The sequence below is a fragment of the Primulina eburnea genome, chromosome 2 (assembly GCF_022965805.1).
Source record: "Primulina eburnea isolate SZY01 chromosome 2, ASM2296580v1, whole genome shotgun sequence".
NCBI classification, from domain to species: Eukaryota; Viridiplantae; Streptophyta; class Magnoliopsida; order Lamiales; family Gesneriaceae; genus Primulina; species Primulina eburnea.
In genome coordinates this window covers 8,699,792-8,720,901 of record NC_133102.1, presented here as the reverse complement: position 1 = coordinate 8,720,901, position 21,110 = coordinate 8,699,792, and the positions used below count along the sequence as shown (strand labels likewise).

General features: G+C 32.8%; 3 protein-coding genes and 1 pseudogene across 5 annotated transcripts; 3 read left to right on the top strand and 1 right to left on the bottom strand.

The window, feature by feature from the left end:
• Nucleotides 1–810: 810 nt before the first annotated feature.
• Nucleotides 811–2,615, top strand: LOC140824081 (UDP-glycosyltransferase 83A1-like; annotated as a pseudogene).
• Nucleotides 2,616–2,847: 232 nt separating this feature from the next.
• On the bottom strand, nucleotides 2,848–6,277 carry LOC140824569 (biotin carboxyl carrier protein of acetyl-CoA carboxylase, chloroplastic-like). The gene is made up of 7 exons (XM_073186142.1): nucleotides 5,936–6,277; nucleotides 5,154–5,210; nucleotides 4,897–5,030; nucleotides 4,497–4,815; nucleotides 3,887–3,958; nucleotides 3,306–3,371; nucleotides 2,848–3,120 (listed from the first exon to the last, which is right to left on the bottom strand). The coding sequence occupies exons 1-7, from the start codon at nucleotides 6,071–6,073 to the stop codon at nucleotides 3,097–3,099; spliced, it is 810 nt and encodes a 269-aa protein (XP_073042243.1). The 5' UTR covers nucleotides 6,074–6,277; the 3' UTR covers nucleotides 2,848–3,096.
• Nucleotides 6,278–12,025: 5,748 nt separating this feature from the next.
• Nucleotides 12,026–14,060, top strand: LOC140824568 (uncharacterized). The gene has a single exon (XM_073186141.1). The coding sequence runs from the start codon at nucleotides 12,416–12,418 to the stop codon at nucleotides 13,865–13,867; it is 1,452 nt and encodes a 483-aa protein (XP_073042242.1). The 5' UTR covers nucleotides 12,026–12,415; the 3' UTR covers nucleotides 13,868–14,060.
• A 3,078-nt stretch (nucleotides 14,061–17,138) lies between these two features.
• On the top strand, nucleotides 17,139–20,867 carry LOC140822921 (SNAP25 homologous protein SNAP33-like). 3 transcript variants are annotated; one of them, XM_073183899.1, is made up of 6 exons: nucleotides 17,139–17,371; nucleotides 18,192–18,787; nucleotides 19,819–19,912; nucleotides 20,072–20,202; nucleotides 20,321–20,418; nucleotides 20,584–20,867. In XM_073183899.1, exons 2-6 carry the CDS (start codon nucleotides 18,293–18,295, stop codon nucleotides 20,681–20,683), a joined length of 918 nt encoding a protein of 305 aa, XP_073040000.1. In that variant the 5' UTR covers nucleotides 17,139–17,371; nucleotides 18,192–18,292; the 3' UTR covers nucleotides 20,684–20,867. The 3 variants fall into 3 exon arrangements, with proteins under 3 accessions (XP_073040000.1, XP_073040002.1, XP_073040001.1); XM_073183901.1 differs by having other exon boundaries at nucleotides 17,181–17,371; nucleotides 18,239–18,787; XM_073183900.1 differs by having other exon boundaries at nucleotides 17,182–17,371; nucleotides 18,231–18,787.
• The last annotated feature ends 243 nt before the right edge of the window (nucleotides 20,868–21,110 follow it).

Below are 21,110 nucleotides of genomic sequence, written 5' to 3'. Positions count from 1 at the left end.
CTATTTTGAATACCACAAGACTTCTATAGAGTATGCAAAAGTCTTGATTGAATACCTCTATATTTTTAAAATCTACAAAAGGCGTTAAAAGTCAATAAATTTCCCACGTTGAATACACCCCCCAAATCTGTGTCTTATCCAGATTTTTAATAATAATATAATAGGTATTATCCAAATTCTTATTAATATATTATTCGTTTTTCCTCGTTATTTGGGGTCAAAATTACAGTTTTGATTCATCTTGTTAGCAATATTTAGAAGAGTGAATCTCATGTGAGACCGTCTCACGGATCATAATCTGTGAGACGGGTCAACCATACCCATATTCACAATAAAAAGTAATACTCTTAGCATAAAAAGTAGTACTTTTTTATGGGTGACCCAAATAAAAGATCCGTCTCACAAATACGACCCGTGAGACCGTCTCACACAAGTTTTTGCCTATTTAGAAACAAATACTTATGCATGAGTTTTAGACATTTGGTTTGAGTATAATTGTCGATGAATAATACTCTCGTGATTTCTAATTAATTTAAGATATTTAAAAACCATCGATACAGTAATTTATATTTCGAAGATGTGTAATATCACAATCTACTGTTAATAATATCAACTAATTCTTTTAACAGAGAAAACCTCAAAAGATATAAAACAGTACATGCGTGCTACTCTACATAAATTTATATACAACTGTATGGTAACCTTATGGTTGTTCTAACTTGTAAAGTTTGTTTATATCTTGCAATGTAATATCATGCAAGGTGCCATTGAAACCGACTTGAGGAAAACAAAGCCGAATCGCTCCTGGAAATGGTCCACTTTTTAGGAGTGATCAGCGTGATTTGCACGAATGAGAACCCAAACGCGACTCTGAACCAACTGAACAAGTTGCCTGATCTTGTTCTTAAACTGCAACAAATCTTTGGTGTTTCTTCATTAAGAACAATATTTAATTGTAGAGGTTAAGGTGACAAGAGGAAGATAGATGAATCCCAAAGTCCAAAATATTCACCAAAATGAAGGCCAAATTGTTGTTGTGTCTTGTCCTGTCCTTTCCAGGGCCATGCTGCACCCTTTATCAAAATCTCACACCAACTCACCAAATTTGGAATCATGGTTACTTTTTTTACGACGGAGTTAACACATGCGCGCAAGGCTTCGGCATTGGCCGAGTCAGAGGACTGGAACAAGGGGATAAGGGTCATGGCGATTCCGGATGGCCTAGAACATGATGATGAGGACAAGAAGGATCCGAAGAAACTGCACGATAGCGTGAACAAAGTGATGCCAGGTTATTTAGAAGATTTTCTGAAGAAAACTAATCACTACGGTGGGAGTAATGACAGGAAAGTGGCGTGATTATTGATTCATCATTGGCTATTTGGCTTGGATGATGGAAATACCTAAGAAGATGGGATTGAAGGTTGCAATATTTTGGTGCTCCAATCCTGGATGCTTAGCTCTGGGACTCAAGATTCCACAGCTTGTCGCGGCTAAGTTGATTGATAAAGATGGTAAGAATACTAGAGTTTTATTTTATTTTATAATAATTATACATGTCTTGTTTCATTATAGTTCTAATTTCCTATATGGATAAATTTACATATGGTCATAGGCAGAAGACTAATCTTTTAGATTGTCACGAGTACAATTCGAGAAAGTTATTATATCAAACAGGGATATTATCCCATTGAATTATATGTATTATGTCATTTTTTTTATTAAGGAAATATATATTATATATATGGCCTCTGCAGGGACTCCATTAAAGAATGATCTGAAGATCAATTTGCTGCAGAACATGCCAGCCATTGCCATTACCGAGTTAACGTGGTACTTTCCAGGCGACAAAAACGCAGAAAAGGAAATGTTTCACCTTATATCAAAGGTACCATTCATAACATGAAGAATGCAGGTTGGACTCTTTGCAACTGGATCCAAGAACTCAATCCCGTGGCCTGCAACATGGCGCCGAATCTTTTATCCATCGGTCCATTACTAGCTAAAGGCCAATCTGCAGGAAGTTTCTTCCCAGAAGACTCAACCTGCCTAAAATGGCTTGATAAACAACGTAAGAACTCGGTTGTTTATGTTTCAACCGTACATCGAGGTTCAATCAGCAAAAACTTGAAGAACTGGCGAAAGGGCTCGAGATAATGAACCGGCCCTTTCTGTGGGTGGCTTGGTCTGGTCTAACAGACAAATCGTACCCTTCTTACAACAATAAGTACTTGAAACGAGTGGCTAATCGGGGGAAAATAGTTCAATGGGCACCACAAGAGGCCGTTTTAGGGCACCCCTCGGTCGCATGTTTCGTTACTCACTGTGGCTGGAGTTCATTGATGGAGAGTGTAAGTATGGGGGTTCCTTGGGTTTGTTGGCCTTATTTTGGGGATCAGATGTATTCAAAAAGCTGCATCTGTGACGCTTGGAAAGTTGGCGTTTGGTTGAAGCCTAACGAAAGTGGGATTGTGTCAAGGAATGAGATTAAAGAGACTGTGAATGAAGTTCTCTCCAATCTCATTATCAAAGAAAATGTGCTAAATTTGAAGAAAATTGCCAGAAACAGTATTGATGAAGGAGGATATTCTTTCGCCAACTTGGAGTGTATTTAGCAAAGCAAATGAAGTGTTCAGAGTTACCAGCACTGGTTTTAAAGAATTTGTAGAAAAAAAATCTCTCTGAGACTGTAACACCTATATAGCAAATAAATAAGATAATTATCTTAATTGCAAAATGTATGAATTTTTCAGGCATACAACTTTTATTTTGCATTTTTAAAAGTTTGTATTCAAACATCAAGTAATGACATAAAGCTGCCGCAAAAATAAAAATATAAAATAGAAATAGACCAAAGCCAACATCACTTGAGAATTTTTCAGGGAAAAGAATATCTATCTTTGTCGCACCAAAACAGAAAACAAACAAAAAATTGTATTATTCATAATTAATAAGACGTATCAACATGAGACATACACCCTATTATTCTAAAAACACCATCATTTTAATGTTGGAATAAATATCCCAAAGGGCCAAATAGATCTCGCACTTTCTTACATATATGACTGCTCTTCACTATGGACTGAACCTGGTTCGTCATGGCTCGATGATAAACAAAGGCTGCAAAGGAAATGGAATACGTTGTGAACAAAATAAACAAAGTACTTCGGGATTTGTTTGGTTATATTTCCCGTGTTTTTGGAGATTTGTTCTCAAAGACTTGGCTTTGAAAAATCTGAAAGTCTACGATGAAATTTGCATTATAGGAGTCATGAAATAAGGCGGGGAGCATAGAGGATGCATACCATGTCCACGCTGACAGGTTTCCCATCTTCTACGAGTATCTCGACCACAGTGCCAGATTGGTCGGCCTACGAAAAAATGCACCATAAAATGTATTAGATCCTATTGTATGTAGAAAAGGTTATAACTATCATCTACAAAGTCATGGAAAACACTATTTTGTTAAGAATTCTGGAGCTTGTATCTTGGCAGTTCGCACGTAGAGCTCTTTTACTTGTATCACCGATATAAAACCAGATAGCTGGTGTTTGGTCTTTCAAGTAAAAAAAATGGAAGCAAAAAACTGGTACTTTTGAAAGTTTTTCTAGAATGATATTTAGACATGAACTTAAAAATAAAAATGATATGTGGTGGAGTATTATTGTGTCGTAATCGAATGAAAAAGTGAAATGGTTCGTGAAAAACGTGGAGATAATTTTTTTTAATTTTTTTTTTTTGTAAAAAGCGGTGTTTTCCATAGTTGATTGAAGCATGTGAGAATAATTTAATTGAAAATTTTGAATATAATACTTTGAGTTCATGTTTTGAATATTGAATTTTGAGTATGTGACAGAAAGTAAGACTGTCAAACAGAGCAGCTCACCTCAATCTCATTCATTAGTTTCATGGCCTCAATGATGCATATAACCTGTCCTTTCTGGATCTTATCGCCAACCTATAAAATCAGACAGTTATAAATTACAGAACTGAATTACTGCAACTATATGAAGAACAATGATAAGAACGGAAATTAAAATCACAGAGAGTATGACCCCTATCAGTTGGTGTAGACTGAGAAAGTGGTGTGTAAATTTTACCCAGTTACACCATCTAGCAACCTACTTAGAATCCAAGAAGGAAAGATAAAAAATTTGGAAGCTTGAGTGCGAAAGAATAAGACAGAGTGCAAGTTCAACACACAGAAGCATACAATTTCAAAGTTTTAAACACTTTTCTATCATTTCATTTATTAGTTTGCAGAGACAATTGAAGCAAATATTACCAGCTATAATAAATTTTGCACTTTGCAACTCATCTGGACATGAGAGGTTGATAAGAAATTAACTGGTAGAAGGATCGGATAAATTCTTGGGAACCAGTGAAGGATGATAATCGTCGACAAAGGCACCATTCTATCATACAAACACAATTCAAAGCATGCACGGTCTTTTAGGGAAATCATAAGCAAATGCAATAAAAGAAAATGTATTAACCTTCACAAAAGCTGGTGCACCAGGAGCAGGAGAACGATAAAAGTTTCCAGCCATTGGACATTTGAATGGAGGATGTGCTGATTTTAGTTTTGTTGGTGCAGGTGGCAGTGTTGGCATTGCAGCTGGAGTTGACGAAGCAAGAGCTGGAACATTTGCATGAGGCATTGGTGGTGGAAGCATAGCCTGGTGAGTAGGAGGTGATGTGTAAAAAATTGGAGCTGCAACTGATGGCTGTGGTAATGCTTCCTTTTTCCTGATAAGGAGTTCACAATCCATCTGCTTAAGCTGCAACTCCATGATATCTCTGGAATCTACAAGCCTGGACGCATCAGATAAATAAAATAATTTGTCAGTACTCAATTAAAAGTGTTGTGACGTTTATGCAATGTCCTTCACATACTCAACAAGATCTGCGACTTGGTTCATAAAAGCTGAAATGGATGATGCGTCTGGAACTTCAAGTTGCCTTTCAGATTCTTTGGCTAAAACTAACTCGAGTGCCGGAATAGAATTTGATGGTTTCTCAACAGCGACCTAGATAAGGTAATGTAATCTTATCTCAAATTCAAGGCATATCAAGATAAATAATTTTTAACCAAAACCAAAAGATAAAAAGGTAATAGTAGATTAAATAGCAGCAATTAAGTGTCATCTTACCTCATTGAGCTGAGCGTAGACTTTAAAGATTGCAGACTGGTTATGGCTACGCCCTTGCTGGAACAAATGTATCCTCAAGTTATGGCTTTGCAGTAACAATAATCAGAAGATTCAGAAACAAAATACAAATGTCTTCCTTCAATTTCTTTGTCAAAGTCAACCATAAAGAAAATTCTTTATCACCACATACAAGTTTTTTAACTAGCACGAACAAAAAATGACAAGCAATTCAGTGTTGCCTTTCTTCTTCTTTTTTCTTCGTTTTATAGCATGTGATCTAATTGCCATATAAAGCCATGCTCCTGAGGTTCATCATTCATTTATGCTAGAGAAAGTAACAAAGTTAATGAAACCAAACACGGATACAGCCCAACAAGGCATCCAGACGAACAAATTCATGTGTTCATGTGACTTAACAAGCCAGAGATGTAAAGAAAGAGACACTCATACCAACCATGAAATTTTTATCATTAAATGCAACAGAAACTGACGATAAATCTTTCCAGCACAAAAATGGTGTCGACGACATGCAAAGTTTACCAGAAAGCTAACCGAGGAAGCATGGTATGGGTGGATAAAGGCGGCAGATAAATCCGCAACGAACTCAGCAAATACAAACATGAAACATCGATTCGAAAAGAGATATAATTTAGCGCAAGCGAGTAAAATCTGAGCTCGAGGCATAAATTCAATTTATAGCAAAGATCACAAACAAAGCGGGCTACAAAGATGTAGATTGAGTCCAACGCCAGTAAAACAAGCACCACAAGAATAACATGAACCTGTAATGGAGCGATAACTGATCTGCAATCGGATCGAGAGAACGACGCAGTACAATGTCGGCTGCCAGCAGTCCTGGAATGCGATGAAGCAGCTAACAAAAGCGAGATCTTCGGACACGGAACGCTAAAAGAAGCCATCGGCGATCAAATCAGCGAGAATTTCGATCGAATGAGGGGTGAAAATCAAGAGAATAATGACAAGGTTTTTGTAGGGAGAAATGGGCGATAAATTTGAAGAGGAATCAGCAGAAAACAACAAAGACGAAGCGGGGGGGAGAGTGGAGTGGGCGATATTAACAAAGCCCAACGAAACGGCGGCGTTTCAAATGCATGCCTCAGTCTCTCCGTTTCCCTCCACGTTTGTTTATTCGGTAAACCAGTAACAATAAATTTCATTTTACCCCTCCAGCTTTTGAAATTAACATTTAGTTATTCTAAAATAATATTGTAGTTCATATAAAATATATATAAATATAAAATTCACGACTTGATATTAAATTTCGATATGTTTAATTCAAGAGTGTTAATTCAAGAGTGTATTTGGATCGATAGATTTGATCCGAATAGAAAGGATTGATTCAACGAATATAATGAAGAAGGATAATGAAGAATGTATTTCAAACGATATTCATATTGAGTAAATTATTATTAAATTTACGTAACGACATGAAGTTGATCTGAAATTCAGTTTAATTTTTTACATCTATGTAAGTCGATGAATTTGATCCATCAATCTAATATATTATAACTAATAAGATTATAAATCTGAATTGATTGAATCAAAATCAATAGATTTCAAATCCACTTAATATTAATATTATTTAAATCTATATTTCAAATCAAATTCTTCTATCTAAATTATAGAAAATAAGATTTTGGCTTTTATATTTCATGACATTATTCCTACCAAATTATGGTTAATGTTTAGTAGACAGTATTGTGTCAGGTCGAGGACTATAGTAATTAGTATTCCAATTTTTGACTTAATAGTAGAGTATTAGGTGTGTAGTTATAGATTGTGAAAAAAAAAAAAACAAACAAACAAAACCCCAAATCCATTTGTTTACCAAATATAGATATATAAAATATGATAAAAATTGGTCACATTCACAGAACATAAAAATAGTAATTAAATAATAAAAAATTTCAATATAAAATCAATATTTTAGACTGAATTTAGAAAAGTTTTAAATCTGGTAATACTCCAAATAAATAGCAGTCAATTATAGGCACCGGCCCTAATGACTCGTATTTAAGGAGTGGCTCAATAAATCCCAAAGCATCGAGGGTCAAGAGGGTTTGTTTGATGCTATTCTCGGGGTATTTTTATTCTACGGTATTGTTCTAAGTGAGCATCAACGGAATTGTAAGTATTTCACATAGAGGGTTCGTGAAAAATATTGTCAATATCTTAAAGGTAGTATCGAATAAATCTTGGTTAGTTTTATGTTTCTAATTTAAGATTTATTATATTAGGTGGTCGATCGAACCAACAAATATGATTATTATTTTGATTTCACGATGTTCGCTTCATGTATCTTGTGTTATTTACTATTCTTTTAAATATCTGTTTTTTATATTAATATTGTTCAGCCAACCTTGAAATAATCTTCTTTTATCATTTGAGATGAAATTGATGCACATATTGTGCTAGATTTCGTGAGCTATTTGGAACATTCAAATAAATAGTCAAATTAAGCTTACATCAAGCTAGATTATTTTAATTGGTTATTTTATATTCTCTGGATTTCAACGAGTTTTCAGATAAACAAATACTTTGCACATCAATTGCAAAGAAAAAAATTTAGTTTATGGGGAAAAAACGTGATTCTGGTCTCATCCTAATAGATTAAAAAATAAAATGTATTTTCTAATTAAGTAGTATAGTAAGCTATAAGTCCCTGTAAAGAATGATCTTTGTAATTTGATAAATCTATTGTAGGATTGAATATTTGTCGTTTTACTAAAAATTAAAAATAATGGTAATGATACAACTCAAATATTTTAAATTGTACAACAACTCAAACGATACGTTTTTTATTACTCTAACAAATATAGATAATTATTATACCCCAATAAATTAAAGACGAAAAATGGAATATCATCTTCAAATAACATATTTCAAAACGTTTTTATTATTTCAGGAAAATATATAATTTAAAATATTTTTAATAAAGAGAAAACTATGTATCGATATAATGTCATGTTTTTATGCTATATATATATATATATATATATATATATATATATATATATATATATATGTATGTATATTTCGAAACAGATTTCACTCACCACATTCAAAATCTCTATGGCTACGTCCCTGCCAACGATTTTTCTCTCTCAAAAATTGTACTTTTTGCAATCAATAATAATCAAACCAGTGACCTTCAATTTGAAACAAATTATAGGACCGATTTTTGTCATTTTATCAAAAACTATAGATTATAATAATTGTGATTTGTGTATCTAAAATCTTTTAAACCATACAGAAGTCAAAACATCATGATGTTTCTATTACTCTAACAAGTAAGGAAGATTACAGCATCCCAACATCTATTAATGCACTTGCAAGATAATTTGAAAAAAAAAACGATTAAATGTCGAGGTTTTTTTTTTTTCTTTCAAATATCGATATCAAGGATTTTTTTTAAATGGGGAACATGTAACTGCTATATATGCATAAATGTGTACTGGATAAATCCTCAGAATTTGTGTGGTTTTTTATTTATTTTTTTTAATTTTAACTATCACATAAGTTCGAACTTAGATATAAATACTATTATATAATAAGTTTATGCCACAACATCATAAGCATCAACAAATTTCAAGGTTTTCAATTAGCTGAAAATGAGTGCACTCTTGGTAGATTTTATTGCTTTGACTTGGCACTCTGTCTTAAATGTATAGACTTCGTCTACACATTTGTGAAACCTCGCGCCTCCAAAAACCTGGAAGGGTCTTCAAGTTCTTATCTTACCCAACACGTGAAAAAGATATGATTTTATGTAACATATTTTCAAAAGAAATGACTATCACTAAAGCATATAATTTATGTTTTAACAAAAAAAAGAATAAACATTTGGAAAATTATTTGAACAATTTGAAAAGTATTATCTATTTTAGACTAAATCTCATCGTATTGAACTCAAGGAGTGTTTGGAGAAACATGTAAGAAGCATTTCTTATATTCTAGCTGAGTGTAAGTGTCTTGGGTGTTTGTGAATACCTGCTTCTACTTTTGTTTCTGCTTCTGTAATTTCTAGCTCGTACTTCAGTAATTTTTGTCTAGAAGTAAAATTGAGATACTTTCTTTCTTAAACTATTTTGTTAATAGTTTAAAATTATGATTTGATAATTTTATCTTTGAAAAACTTATGATATTTCATAATTGATCTCAATTTTTAAAATTTTTTGAAGATTTTTAAAAATATAAAATTTTATTTATATGTCAATTTTCAAGAGTTTGAAATGGAAATTATAAAATTCAAATTATATTTTATTACAAACATTTATTTTTTTTAATTTTTTTAAATAATTTTCATTTCCATTTTAATTAGATATTTTGTTCATATTTACAAATTTTGTCCTTTTTAAATTTTTTTATTAATATTATATAAATTTTCAAGCATTAATATTACAACAAGATAAATAATTGTTGATACAAAATATTCAAAATATAATAATAATTATATAAATAGGAACAATGACCTTGCTATTAAAAAGGAGTGAACCATCGATAATGAGGGGCGAGAATCTCATTAATAATGGATCTGCTAAAGAAGTGAACGGTGAAGTTATTTTAAATTAGTCGGTGGGATCGTCGAAGAAATTGATGTTAAACCAGGCGGCATAGTACTATACTTAATAGATTGATAATGTCCATACCAAAATTTAGATAACTGACGGAGATAAATGCTATATATGACAAGAATAGTGCTGTCATTTTAATAAAAAATAAGCTCGGGAAATATTTTTTCTCAAAACACTCAAACTTTAATTTCTATTAACTTTGAATTTTTTTTTTTCCAAGATCGAATATTTTTGTTTCTAACTTTCTTCTTTATAATTTTTTTTTTTAAAAAAAAAAATCACTTCAAAATAAGTAGAATTTCTTCCTAACACTCCATGAAATCAAAATAATACCACCATAAAAAAGAAATAAATAGAGAAAAAATTGTAAGGAGGTTTTTAATGATCGAGTTGAGGTCAATTAAATTTATTTTAATTATGTACTTTTAAATCACACACACAAACATGTAAACAATTAATGTGTCTCATTATTAAATATCGCATCGTGTGAGATATTTCCCCGTAGTTGCTCTCCAACTACGTGCTAATGTGCCCTGATTTTAATCTAATTAAATTTATTAATTAATCTAATTACATTTATTAATCTTAATGAAATGTACACAAAAAGTTGATTAATGGCAATGTACAGCTAGATCTTGGAATCGAAACGCAGGCTGAAAACGCAATGAACAATAAATTAATTAAAAAGTTCGATTTGTGCAATAAGAGCCGGCTAATTACAAAGAAGCATCGTCGTTGTATCTATACTCTACTTAATTATATGGTTAGTTGATATTTTCATAGATCGGGTTGGGAGCTTTGTCGGCTGAGATCGAATTAATTGTTGCGACGTAAGTTAACGCAATAAAATCGATTTAACATATCGTCTTTATTTTAGGTCCTAATCATAAAATCATATATATAATCATACAAACACGTAACACGTGCACGAGATACAAAGTAAGTATATATGAAAAGACAAAAACTTGTGTGAAACGATTAGGCCGTATTTTGTGAGACATATATTTTATTTGGGTCATTCATGAAAAATTATTGCTTTTTATACTAAGAGTATTACTTTTTATTGTGAATATGATTGACTAATTTCAAATATAAAAATTCGTGAGACCGTCTCATAAAAGACCTATTCATTAAACAATTATAATGGATGTTCATTGTTGGGGAATAAAAATGGGAAGGTTAATTGAAAGCAAGACGAAGATGGATATGTTGAGGTGGGCCCCGCCCAGAATTTTTGAATCTTTTCTTTAATTTAAATAAATAAACTGAAAATACTATAATGAATAGAGCCAAAAGGTCCAAAAGTATAACCGTCGACGACAAAGAGTGGAATCACAAGAGCCTTTAACTAAGGGTTGATTAAATATTTAATCTTGGTTGGTTTTTTATTTTCTAATTTTTAATGTTAATTGATTTTTGTTTTCGAACTGAAAGAGAAATTTATATATACATTTGCGGGTTATATATCAATTTTTTTAAATAAAACACCAATGTAAAAAGTATAATGTTTTAAACATATTTATTTAAATTAAAAAATATTTATATTTTGCCACCCAATTTTTTTTATAAAAAAATCTTACCCCAAGTTGCCACTTGGATAATATACCAAACCACCAAATTCTCTCTTTCATTTGGCATGCAGGCTTCTCCAATAGCAAGAGACAAAGGAAAGAATCGTTTTTTATCAGTTAAATTTTAGTTTCTTGAAAAATTGAATATGTTACTTCAAAAAAAAGTTGAATATTTCTTAAATTCGGGATTGGGTTGGCGTAGGATTCTCAATTGGAGTACACGTGCTGCTATCTGTATTTGCTTTATTTACCTCTTTTTATCTTTGCTTTCATGCATGGATCAATTTCTCCTCCCACACGAACCCATTTCAATTACTACACATATATATTTATATATATAGAGTGATGCTATAAATATATCAAGTATTTGTTCATTAATTTTTAGGCTCATATTTGAATAAATTTTTTTTTAATTCAAAATCCCGCGAATAAAAACCTTGCTATATAACTCTTAATATTATAATCATGTGGCAAAAACTTGTGTGAGATTGTCTCACGGTCGTATTTTGTGAGACATATATCATATTTGGGCCATACGTGAAAAAGTATTACTTGTTATGCTAAGAATATTACTTTTTATTGTGAATATCGGTAGGGTTGACCAATTTCACAGATAAAAATTTTTGAGACCGTCTCACAATAGACCTACTATATATATATATATATATATATATATATATATTGCCATCATAAGCAACAAAGGTAACCGACTCTGCCTTCAAAATTGATAATTTCTTCAACTTTCAACTACCCTATAGCTACTACTTCTTCTGCAACTAGTAAAAGTAGCTTAAAATTAGAGAGAAACAAAGAGGGGGTCTTACCTTAGTGGCTAACTAGCTTGCCTTTCTTTTTCATTTCTCTAGTTTTAAATTTTGCGTTTACACATTTCTTGTTTATCGGATCTTATTCTACTCCCTTCTTCTCCACCAGTTCTAGATTCAAGAAGCCTGTGATCCCACTTCGAGTTTGAGCTTATAATATTCTCGTTCCTTGATTTTGTGCCGTTTCTTCTGGTTTTAATAAGCCAGAAGTTGAACATTTGTTTATCTGCTTCTGATCTGTGTTTCCTGAGTTTATCTAAAATCGAAACTCTATGGAGGGAGATCAAGAACGGAAGCTGCGTATCTGCAAATTCTGCAGCAAGAGCTTCTCCTGTGGGAGATCTTTGGGTGGCCACATGAGGTCTCATTTGATCAATATTTCATCTGATCGAGATCATAAGTTTCAAGTAAACATACCTCCACTTCTCTCCGATGGCAGAAACAATGCTAAATTTGACAAACTTTCGGAATTCGGGAGTCCGAGTAGTTATGGCCTAAGGGAGAATCCAAAGAAGACAAGAAAATTATCAAAGCCAAGTGAAGAAGATACTTTGCTTCAAGAAAAAATATGTAAAGAATGTGGCAAAAGTTTCCAGTCTTGGAAGGCTTTGTTTGGCCATATGAAATCCCACTCTGTGAATAGAAAGATTGCGAATAGTTCGGAAGATGATTCTTGGGATAGCCAATCTGACAATGAATCGGCAGCTCCATTTTGCAAGAAGAAGAGGTCAAACAGAATCAAAAGGTACACATCTACGACAAATTCATCGTCTTTAGCGAATTTTTCGCCTTGTGTTTCTGAGATTGATCAGCAAGAGCAAGAAGAGGTTGCTTTGAGTTTGATCATGCTTTCGAGGGATACTGGAAATTGGGTTGACATGAATTCTTCTGGTTCCTCTTATAATAGTTTGGATTTTTCAGAAGCTAATAAATTCGGTAAAATTTCTGGCAAGGGGTCGTTTTGTAGTGAGTCGAAGTTCAAGAAATCGGAAGATAAGCTCAAGAACACCAGAAAGAAGAAAAATCTGGATCGAGAATCTGAAGTTAACTCGCCGAGGAATCTGATCCAGAAAAGTGGATTGGATCAGTTTGAAGGGCTGAAATTCAACAAGGCTGAGTCAAGCAAGAGAAAGTGCATTGAGTCAAATGATTCTGAAGTTAGTTTGCCTGTTGAAAGCTACAAACCCCCATTTGCATACAGCCCTTTTGATTCCCATGATTTTGAGAAAACCAGCAAATTTTTATGCACGATTTGCCAAAAAGCCTTCCCTTCGTACCAAGCTCTAGGGGGTCACAGAGCAAGCCACAAAAAGTTCAAAGGCCGCTGCGCTCCAAGAAGTGAAAACGACAGCATCGAAACCGAAAATTCACCCATACAAAGTACTAAAAGCATTGAAAAAATCAGTATTTTCGCCACCAAAACTGCATCAGAAGTTGAATTCTTGAAAATTAAGAAGCATGAGTGCCCAATTTGCTTCAAGATTTTCCCATCAGGGCAAGCTTTAGGTGGGCACAAGAGATCACATTTGACATCAGATCAGCCAAAAACCACTACTCATCCGTCTGTTGTGATTCAAATGCCGCCGGCCTCGAACACTCTGGACTTTCTTGATCTCAACTTGCCTGCTACAGTTGAACATGAAGAATGGTGGATTGGGATCAGCAACGATCACAAAAGTGGAAACGAGCATAAACTTCCATTGCTCGGCTTTCTCTCAAGCTGACGATGATGATCTTGCTAGCTTTTTTACCAATGTACAGATTCATTCATTCTTTACAGAAGTTTGAAGTTCTCTAAGCAGTAGCAATATTATCAGGCCTATTAGCTCTAAAGTAACATTTTCTTTCTTGCTTTCTTTTCAGATTTTTTTGGGTCATTTCTGGATTATGTAACATTTTATCTTTATTATATTTAAATCTTTAGTGTGTCCTGAGCCTAAATTTCATTATTAAAGAGAGATTACTAACGAAGATAAATAACAATATAGAACAAAAGCAAAAACAAATTCTTTATAATCTCCGATTTTGATACCATAAAATCTCCGGCAGTTGAAATTGTACTTATGCTATTTATATGTTTAGTGGGTCTCTTGTGAGACGGTCTCATGAATCTTTATCTATGAGACGGGTCTATCCTACCAATATTCACAATAAAAAGTGATACTCTTATTATAAAAAGTGATATTTTTTCATGGATGACCCAAATAAGAGATCCATCTTACAAAATACGATCCGTAAGACCGTCTCATACAAGTTTTTGCTTTATATGTTTTCATTTATATTTCCAAATTTGTGCTAATTACATATCGAGATTTAACCATTACATAATTAAATATTTCCAAATGTCAATAAATTTTTTTTTTTGTAGCTTTTAACGTGGCATGCATTGCATCATCTGCAACCTAAATTCTTGTGCTGTAATTATTTTGGCTTGACAATGAAGGGAAATTATGAAGTATTGAAAATTGGCATGTGGAAGCATTTTATAATGTATGTATACAAAGTCATTTTTTTATCTTATTTTTACCATATATTTTGATAAGATAACATGTGTATTAAATAATTTTTTTTATATGGTTCATTTTTTCCCTAAATATATATATATATATATATATATATATATATATATATATAAAATGAAATAAAATATGGCTTTATTCAGAACTTTACTAGTTAGCTAAAAGTGGTTGTTTAGTCGCCTACCAGATAACATGGCCACCCTTTCTCCTTTCTCTTTCGTACTTAATTATTATATATATTTATATGTCAATTATATACATTATTGTTGTAGGTTAATGTGTGCTTCATTCACTAATGCGTGACTTTATAATTCCACTTGAAACACACATTTTTGCCTATTCGAAGTCTACTTTTACATTTCAAATGACGTCTTTATCATGAACATCAAAATGAATTTCCAGGATTCAAGAGGTTGTTGGACCGTATTTATAACACAAAAATTCTTATTAGACGGTTTCACGAGTCAATTTGTGAGACGAATATTCTATTTTGGTCACATATGAAAAATTTTTTTATGTCAAAAGTATTATTGACTCGTCTCACGAATAAAAATACGTGAGACTGTCTCGTAGAAAAAACCTACTCATACTATAATGATTATTACACCTTACTTTGTTTTTACTTGTAAAACATCCATACGGAACCCAACAATGCGGCTGAGAAGTTAGGCCAACTGAACGCACAGCCGATAAACTTAAAATTGTAATCAATTGGTCTCATCAATTAAACAACTTTGAACATTAAAACCTCAACTATCGCATATAGCTCCCTCTCGGGTAGATTGTTTTAATGTATTACTTGTTATTGTAAATATCGATATGATTGATCCATCTCACTGAAAAAATCCAGGATACTTCTCACAAGAGACCTACTATTCGAGAAATTACAATTTTTTTATTTTGTTATTATTAAAAAAAATGTATACTTTCATTTGTTCTGGTAGGATATTTTATGTCTGATCTAAAATGCTATTACTTTTCAATAGTGTTTTTTAAACTTTTTTTTTTTTTAAAAAAAAAAGGTATTGATGCAATTAACCCTGGTCAAGTGTATCAATCTAATTTTTATTATTTTATTATACACTTGAATATAATATAATTCGGTTCTCTGTTGCACAGATTGACTTTTTAGGAGGAAAATGAAAAAAATGCATTAGTGGATGAATTCAATGTTACCATTGGAAAAGGTCAAACACGCGTACACGCTTCTACGTACGCGTAAATACAATATTATCACACACACACACACAAGCACGACTCTTTTGACAACAATCTATTTAAGTGATTCTTAATTAATTAAATTACTATGAACAATGATATTTATGTTATTGTATTTCCTAATTATTATTTGTATAATGCGATTTTTTTAATTTTCCCAACGACAATTTAAATGCATGTTCAATTTGTTTCGTGGAATAGCACAGCAGTTTGATGATTTGAAAATTAATTTGTTTACGGGGAAAAATAAAATACTCACCTCCATAGATGTGGATAAAGTTTCATCTAAACCTTATTATGGCTACACTATTTTCACTGCCAAAGTTATATATCTATTGGATGTGATTAAAGTTAATATCTATGTAAAAAAAATATAATAATTTGAAAATTGTTTTTTAGATGACTACAATAGTTCTTTTTTTGTTGAGTGCAATATTAATTGTTCCTCTTAGGTTGAGCAATCAGAAAGTGATTTTTTAGTTGATGTATTAAAAGATTTGAGTTCTGCGATTACTACAAAATATAGATTTTGATAAAGGATAAATGAGCAAAAGTTCGATTGTACAATTGACATCAGAGTCAAAGTCATGAGTTCGATTCTCATTGATGGCAAGAAATGCAACTATTGAGAGGAAGATTGTTGGATGTAATAAATGTCCCTCCTGAGTAGGACAGTCAAAACATGGTGTTTGAATTGTTCTACGATTTAAAAAAATTTGAGTTACATCATTATCATTACAATTTATAAGTTTTGGTAAAACGACAAGTGTTCTCTTTTACACTTTTTATAATAACTTATTTTGTTAGATCGTTGTGAGTTTAATTTTAAAATAAGATTCACATATTTCATCATGTTATTGAAATATTTAATAAACTAAAATTTATGAAATAGTTAATATATAAGTTTACTGAAATAGAGTTTAAATGGAACTGCGTAAACTCTCGAACTAACACAATAATCTGCAAAGCAATTTTAATATTTTTCATCATATCCAATAGATGAGTACCACATCATAATTGAGTATGGTAGATAGACAACATATATATATATATATATATATATATATATATATATATATATATATATATATTACATGATAGTAGATTAGGTAGAAACAAAATAATCATATCCATCTAAAATTAAATAATAACTATAAAAAATCATTTATGAAATTTTATTTCAAAATATAAGAAAGTATTTTATTATGGAAAATAATTTAATATGAGAGAGCATGTAGTCAAGGAGATATTGAAGCGTTTGTTTCGTGGCCTAGCGGGCATTGTTTGAATACTCGCAGTTTCCAACCAATATCGAACCTTCTTGGCTCTTACCAAGTCTCTCTGACGATTTTTCATCTTTTTTTTTTATTTATTACCATTCCAAATTCATTTCTCTGTGTTATCGCCGTTGAATTTTCAGAAAGAGGCTTCCTTCCTCTTTTGAAGCTCTCCCAATTCTAGACTATCCTTTTGATTTTTCATCAATTTCAGGTATTACCGCCTATATTTCTTTCTTAATTTGCAGGAATTTGGAATAAATTTGTTGCTTTACATGTGACTCAGTTGAAAAGTTTCAATCTTCAGTTTCTTATGGAAATTAATTGTTTGATTTGTTCGTTTCCCCCCCTTTCTGGGTGTTTTGTACTTCTTGCTCGAGGAGAGATGTGATCTTATAGTTTCTTTAGTTACGTTTGTTCAGCTGATTTGATCGTTGTTGGTCAATCGCAAGTCCTTTCGTTGTAATTTTTGCTTTTTTTTGTACTTTTATTTTGTGTGTTGGTTGGTTGGTTTCCGACAGAAAGTTTGATCACATGCCGTATTTTGTACTTCTGTATGAATGCAATTCCGATTAATGAATACTTATCAACGTTGTATATAAATCGTTTGCTTTGTAGAATGGATCTTTGTTTTCTTTTTTCTGTCTAAATTACCACTGCATAAGTTGCAGTAATCAGAAAGAGAGTTATTGATTAGTGAATTATGTAAATTGTAAGTTCATCTTCTTGCGAGAACGGCTGGAAGCTTTTACTTTTGTTGTCCATGGAAGATTCATGAGTTGGGACCTTTTATGTCTTTGTCCCAGTTATTCTTTTCGCTCAACGGGACTGTGTTAATTCATTTTGTGATTCACATAATCTTGATTTTATTTTACTTAATCAGTCCGTGTTTGCTGATCAAATCTTTGTTTTTCTTTCTTTGGTTTGTTCAATGGTTCTAAGTTTTTTTTTTTTTTTTTGATTTATTATTTATGCTTGTTTCTATGCTCGTGCAGACGCCCTGACAGTTTGATGCATTCTATTTTCTTTCACAGGAACTTCACTAACTCAGGACATATTCTTTTGTTGATTAGACTTGCAGATTCACTATCAGTACACATCCATTTTGATCCTTAATTCATTTGGCGGTATAAAAATGTTTGGTCACAAGAAATCCCCATTGCATAGGTTCTCTAAACACCACTCAGGCGACCCAAAAGTCTCTGATAAGCCCATTTCTAATCCATTTGATTCAGATGATGAAATTGACAATAAGAAATCCCTTCAAGCTGCTAGACGAACCTCTTCAGACCCTTCTCCCATGACACCAAATTCGAGTTCGAACCCTTTTGATGATGACGAGATTAAAGGGACCACGTCATCTAATTCTTTTCTATCTTCGGCAGCCAGAAACAAGTACAAGAATGATTTCAGGGAATCCGGGGGATTGGAGAACCAAAGTGTGCAGGAATTGGAAAATTATGCTGTATATAAGGCGGAAGAGACTACAAATGCTGTCAATGGTTGTCTCAAAATTGCTGAAGATATGAGAGATGATGCTACTAAAACATTGATTACCTTGCATCAACAGGGAGAACAGATTACGAGAACTCACATGGTTGCTGCTGATATCGATCATGACCTTAGTAGGGTATGCATATTTTTTTTAATGACTGGTTTTCTGGTGATGCAGAAATACTGGCGTCTTAGAAGCCAGAAATATGTTTGCCATTAACAGTATCTGCAAGAAGCATTAAGATAGTACATAAGTGTGTGGACTTTTGACTTGCTGAAAGGCGTATGCAGGAAACACAATTCTAAGTTTTGCCCTTAATCTTTTCCTGGCTTAATTTTAGAATTGTTACTTTTAAAATCATATGCGAATGCTAAACTATGGTGGAGAAGATGAATTTGAAATACAGCAAGGGAAAATGAATTATTGAAAGCACTTAATGTATAATTTTGTATCCATCTGCTTGATTTAAGGAGAGGGAGCAGAGGCGTGGAGTCAAGAATTTGGGTTAAAATAGGAACTCAAACTCTTGCATTCAACTTCAATAGTGAAACCTCAGAACTAAATTGTAACATATTTTCCTTGTTTATCTATTTTTAAAGAAGGACTTTTTCTTCCTTCATCTTTTCTTCGAAAATGATTCCCTCTTTCTCCTCATTAGTATGCTCTTTTATATTTGATTCAACTTAATCTTTGACTTGCTTGCCTAAACTCGGTGAGGAGTTATCTGTCTCTTGCATGCTTCAGTAAGTTTGTATGATCGTATTTCTAATGGCTTTCGCATATATACATTTGTATCACCCTCCTTTGTGGCTAGAAAATTGGCTTCTTGAATGTATACTTAATAACTCAGAGTTACCATCACTTCCATTCTCTATCCTTGTTACAAAACATTCCAAAAACTATTCTTCATTAATATCATCTTAGTTCTAGGAAGGCATAAAGATGGTCTAGGCACTGTGAAACTATTAAAAATTAATGGTGATTTTGGATTTACCCACTAAAATGTATGAATTAAAGAACTCAAGTGAATCTGAACAATGCCTTGTCTCTGTGCTAATGTTAGTTCATCATTCCTACATCTGTTAAATGTTTTGGCCAATTGTGCTCATTATGTCTCTGCTATTTGCAATAATTGATCCTAAAAACCATGTGCCTACTTATTACAGGGTGAAAAGCTCATGGGAAGTCTTGGGGGCATGTTCTCCAAGACATGGAAGCCCAAGAAAACTCGCCCAATAGCAGGCCCTGTGATCATTCGAGGTATGTGGCATGTTTTCTTTTTATTAATCATCAATATCATTTGTTAAACATCCCAATGAAGCTGATCTTTAGGCTTATTATTCCTAGGGCCGTGCGAAGGTTTGCTATTTATGGTTTTATTTACGATTTCTTGGTTTTAAGACTTCAATTATTCTGTAGATGATCTGGTGCAAAGAAAGGGCAATCACTTGGAGCAAAGAGAAAAATTGGGGCTGACTCATGCTTCCAAGGAAAGATCTCACAGCCATACACCTCCGAATGAACCGACAAATGCGATGCAGAAAGTTGAGGTATGCGTTTTCCATGTGTAATAGTTAGGTTTCAAGAAATAAAGCGTTGATGTGATAAAGTACACCTTTTACTTTTTTTGACGCCCGACTGATTATGGTTACATGATTTTTCCGCCAGTTTGAGAAAGCCAAACAGGATGACTCCCTCTCAGATTTAAGTAACATACTGGGGGAGCTAAAGGATATGGCTATAGACATGGGATCTGAAATTGAGAGGCTAGTTATTCAACCTTTCTCTTCAATTTATTTTCCTTGTTCCGGGAAGTGCATATCTTGGTGTTTGTATGGCAGCGTTACCTATCACGACTATCAAACTATGATAAAATAGATGATCTTTTGGAGGTGCAAATTAATTATTCTCCTATGGCTCTTACACTGCAGGCAAACCAAAGCAATCGATAATGTTCAGGATGATGTGGAGGTCCTAAACATCCGAGTGAAAGGCGTTACTCAACGTGGCCGTCGTTTGCTTGGAAAGTAGAAGGCTATAGCCATGGCTGTGATTGTTATCCTATATTGTGTAACCTTCCATTACGATACTGTTGTCTCCGCGGTTCACCGGTTTCTAGAACCGTAGCTTCATATGCCATCCATATTTCTATATGATTCGGACAAAATTTGAACTTGTTATGACACCACATGTTAACTATTATTATCTTTCTATATGTACATGTATGCATTTATACACATACAAATGTACGTCTCATGTTCAAAAAAATTTCGAAATCTCAAATTTGGGACAAGATATCGGATTCGAGGCATACTTGTTACGAACTTCTTCCCAAAAATAGCTCCATGTTGAAATCTAGGCTGTCTCAGATTACTACGAAACATTAATATGTTATATGTTCGCCTTTCAATTATGTGTAATTAACAATTTAGCTAGACAACGAGGAAGATGATATTGT

Bases quoted from the DNA above. Each gene is read 5' to 3' on its own strand.
- LOC140824569 (XM_073186142.1), bottom strand. From the start codon at position 6,073: ATGGCTTCTTTTAGCGTTCCGTGTCCGAAGATCTCGCTTTTGTTAGCT. The intron at 3,959-4,496 runs GTTAATACATTT...CTGATTTTATAG, and splicing joins GTGCACCAGCTTTTGTGAAG to GTTGGCGATAAGATCCAGAA. The intron at 3,121-3,305 runs GTATGCATCCTC...TTTCCTTTGCAG, and splicing joins AACCTGTCAGCGTGGACATG to CCTTTGTTTATCATCGAGCC.
- LOC140824568 (XM_073186141.1), top strand. From the start codon at position 12,416: ATGGAGGGAGATCAAGAACGGAAGCTGCGTATCTGCAAATTCTGCAGC.
- LOC140822921 (XM_073183899.1), top strand. From the start codon at position 18,293: ATGTTTGGTCACAAGAAATCCCCATTGCATAGGTTCTCTAAACACCAC. The intron at 20,203-20,320 runs GTATGCGTTTTC...TTTTTCCGCCAG, and splicing joins ATGCGATGCAGAAAGTTGAG to TTTGAGAAAGCCAAACAGGA. The intron at 20,419-20,583 runs GCTAGTTATTCA...CTTACACTGCAG, and splicing joins ATGGGATCTGAAATTGAGAG to GCAAACCAAAGCAATCGATA.